General features: G+C 74.0%; 1 protein-coding gene across 1 annotated transcript; it reads right to left on the bottom strand.

Annotated features, from left to right (window-relative positions):
* Positions 1 to 33: 33 nt before the first annotated feature.
* Positions 34 to 447, bottom strand: LOC121344674 (ras-interacting protein 1-like; the record flags this gene model as incomplete). The annotated part of the gene is made up of 1 exon (XM_041420845.1): positions 34 to 447. A coding segment is annotated over one exon (414 nt), but the record flags the coding sequence as incomplete, so codon positions are not given.
* Positions 448 to 450: the final 3 nt, after the last annotated feature.

The raw sequence follows: 450 nt of genomic DNA, 5'->3' as shown, positions 1-450 counted from the left end.
TAATTTAAATTAAATTATTGTTTCCCCTCTCACCTGCAGCAGCAGGGGGCGCTCGCGGTCGCCCAGCAGGCGCACGTGCTCGCCCTGCCAGGCGGCTCCGCCCCCCGCCGGCCCCGCCCCCGCGGGCGGCGCGCGGCCCAGCACGTCGCAGAGCGCGAAGCGCGCGCACTCGTCGGCGCGCAGCCCGTAGCGCTCGAGCGCCTGGCGCAGCAGCTGCCGCGCGCTGCAGCGCGCCGTGGCCAGCACGCTCTTGTAGTTGGCGCCGCTGCTCAGCGCGCCCCCGAACACCTTCAGGATGCTGGGGGGCTCCGCGCCCCCCGAGCCCCGCAGCTCGGCCAGCTTCTTCTCGCTGGCCCAGCGAGCGGCGGTGCTGGCGGCGCTGGGGGCGCTGGTGCGGTGGAAGAGGTGAGACAGGCGCTTGTGGCGGGGGGGCTTCGCTTTGGGAGGGGG

The sequence above is a fragment of the Onychostruthus taczanowskii genome, unplaced genomic scaffold (assembly GCF_017590055.1).
Source record: "Onychostruthus taczanowskii isolate IOZ18803 unplaced genomic scaffold, ASM1759005v1 scaffold6633, whole genome shotgun sequence".
NCBI lineage: Eukaryota > Metazoa > Chordata > Aves > Passeriformes > Passeridae > Onychostruthus > Onychostruthus taczanowskii.
Note: the sequence above shows the minus strand (reverse complement) of the source record. Positions and strands in the feature narration are given on the sequence as shown.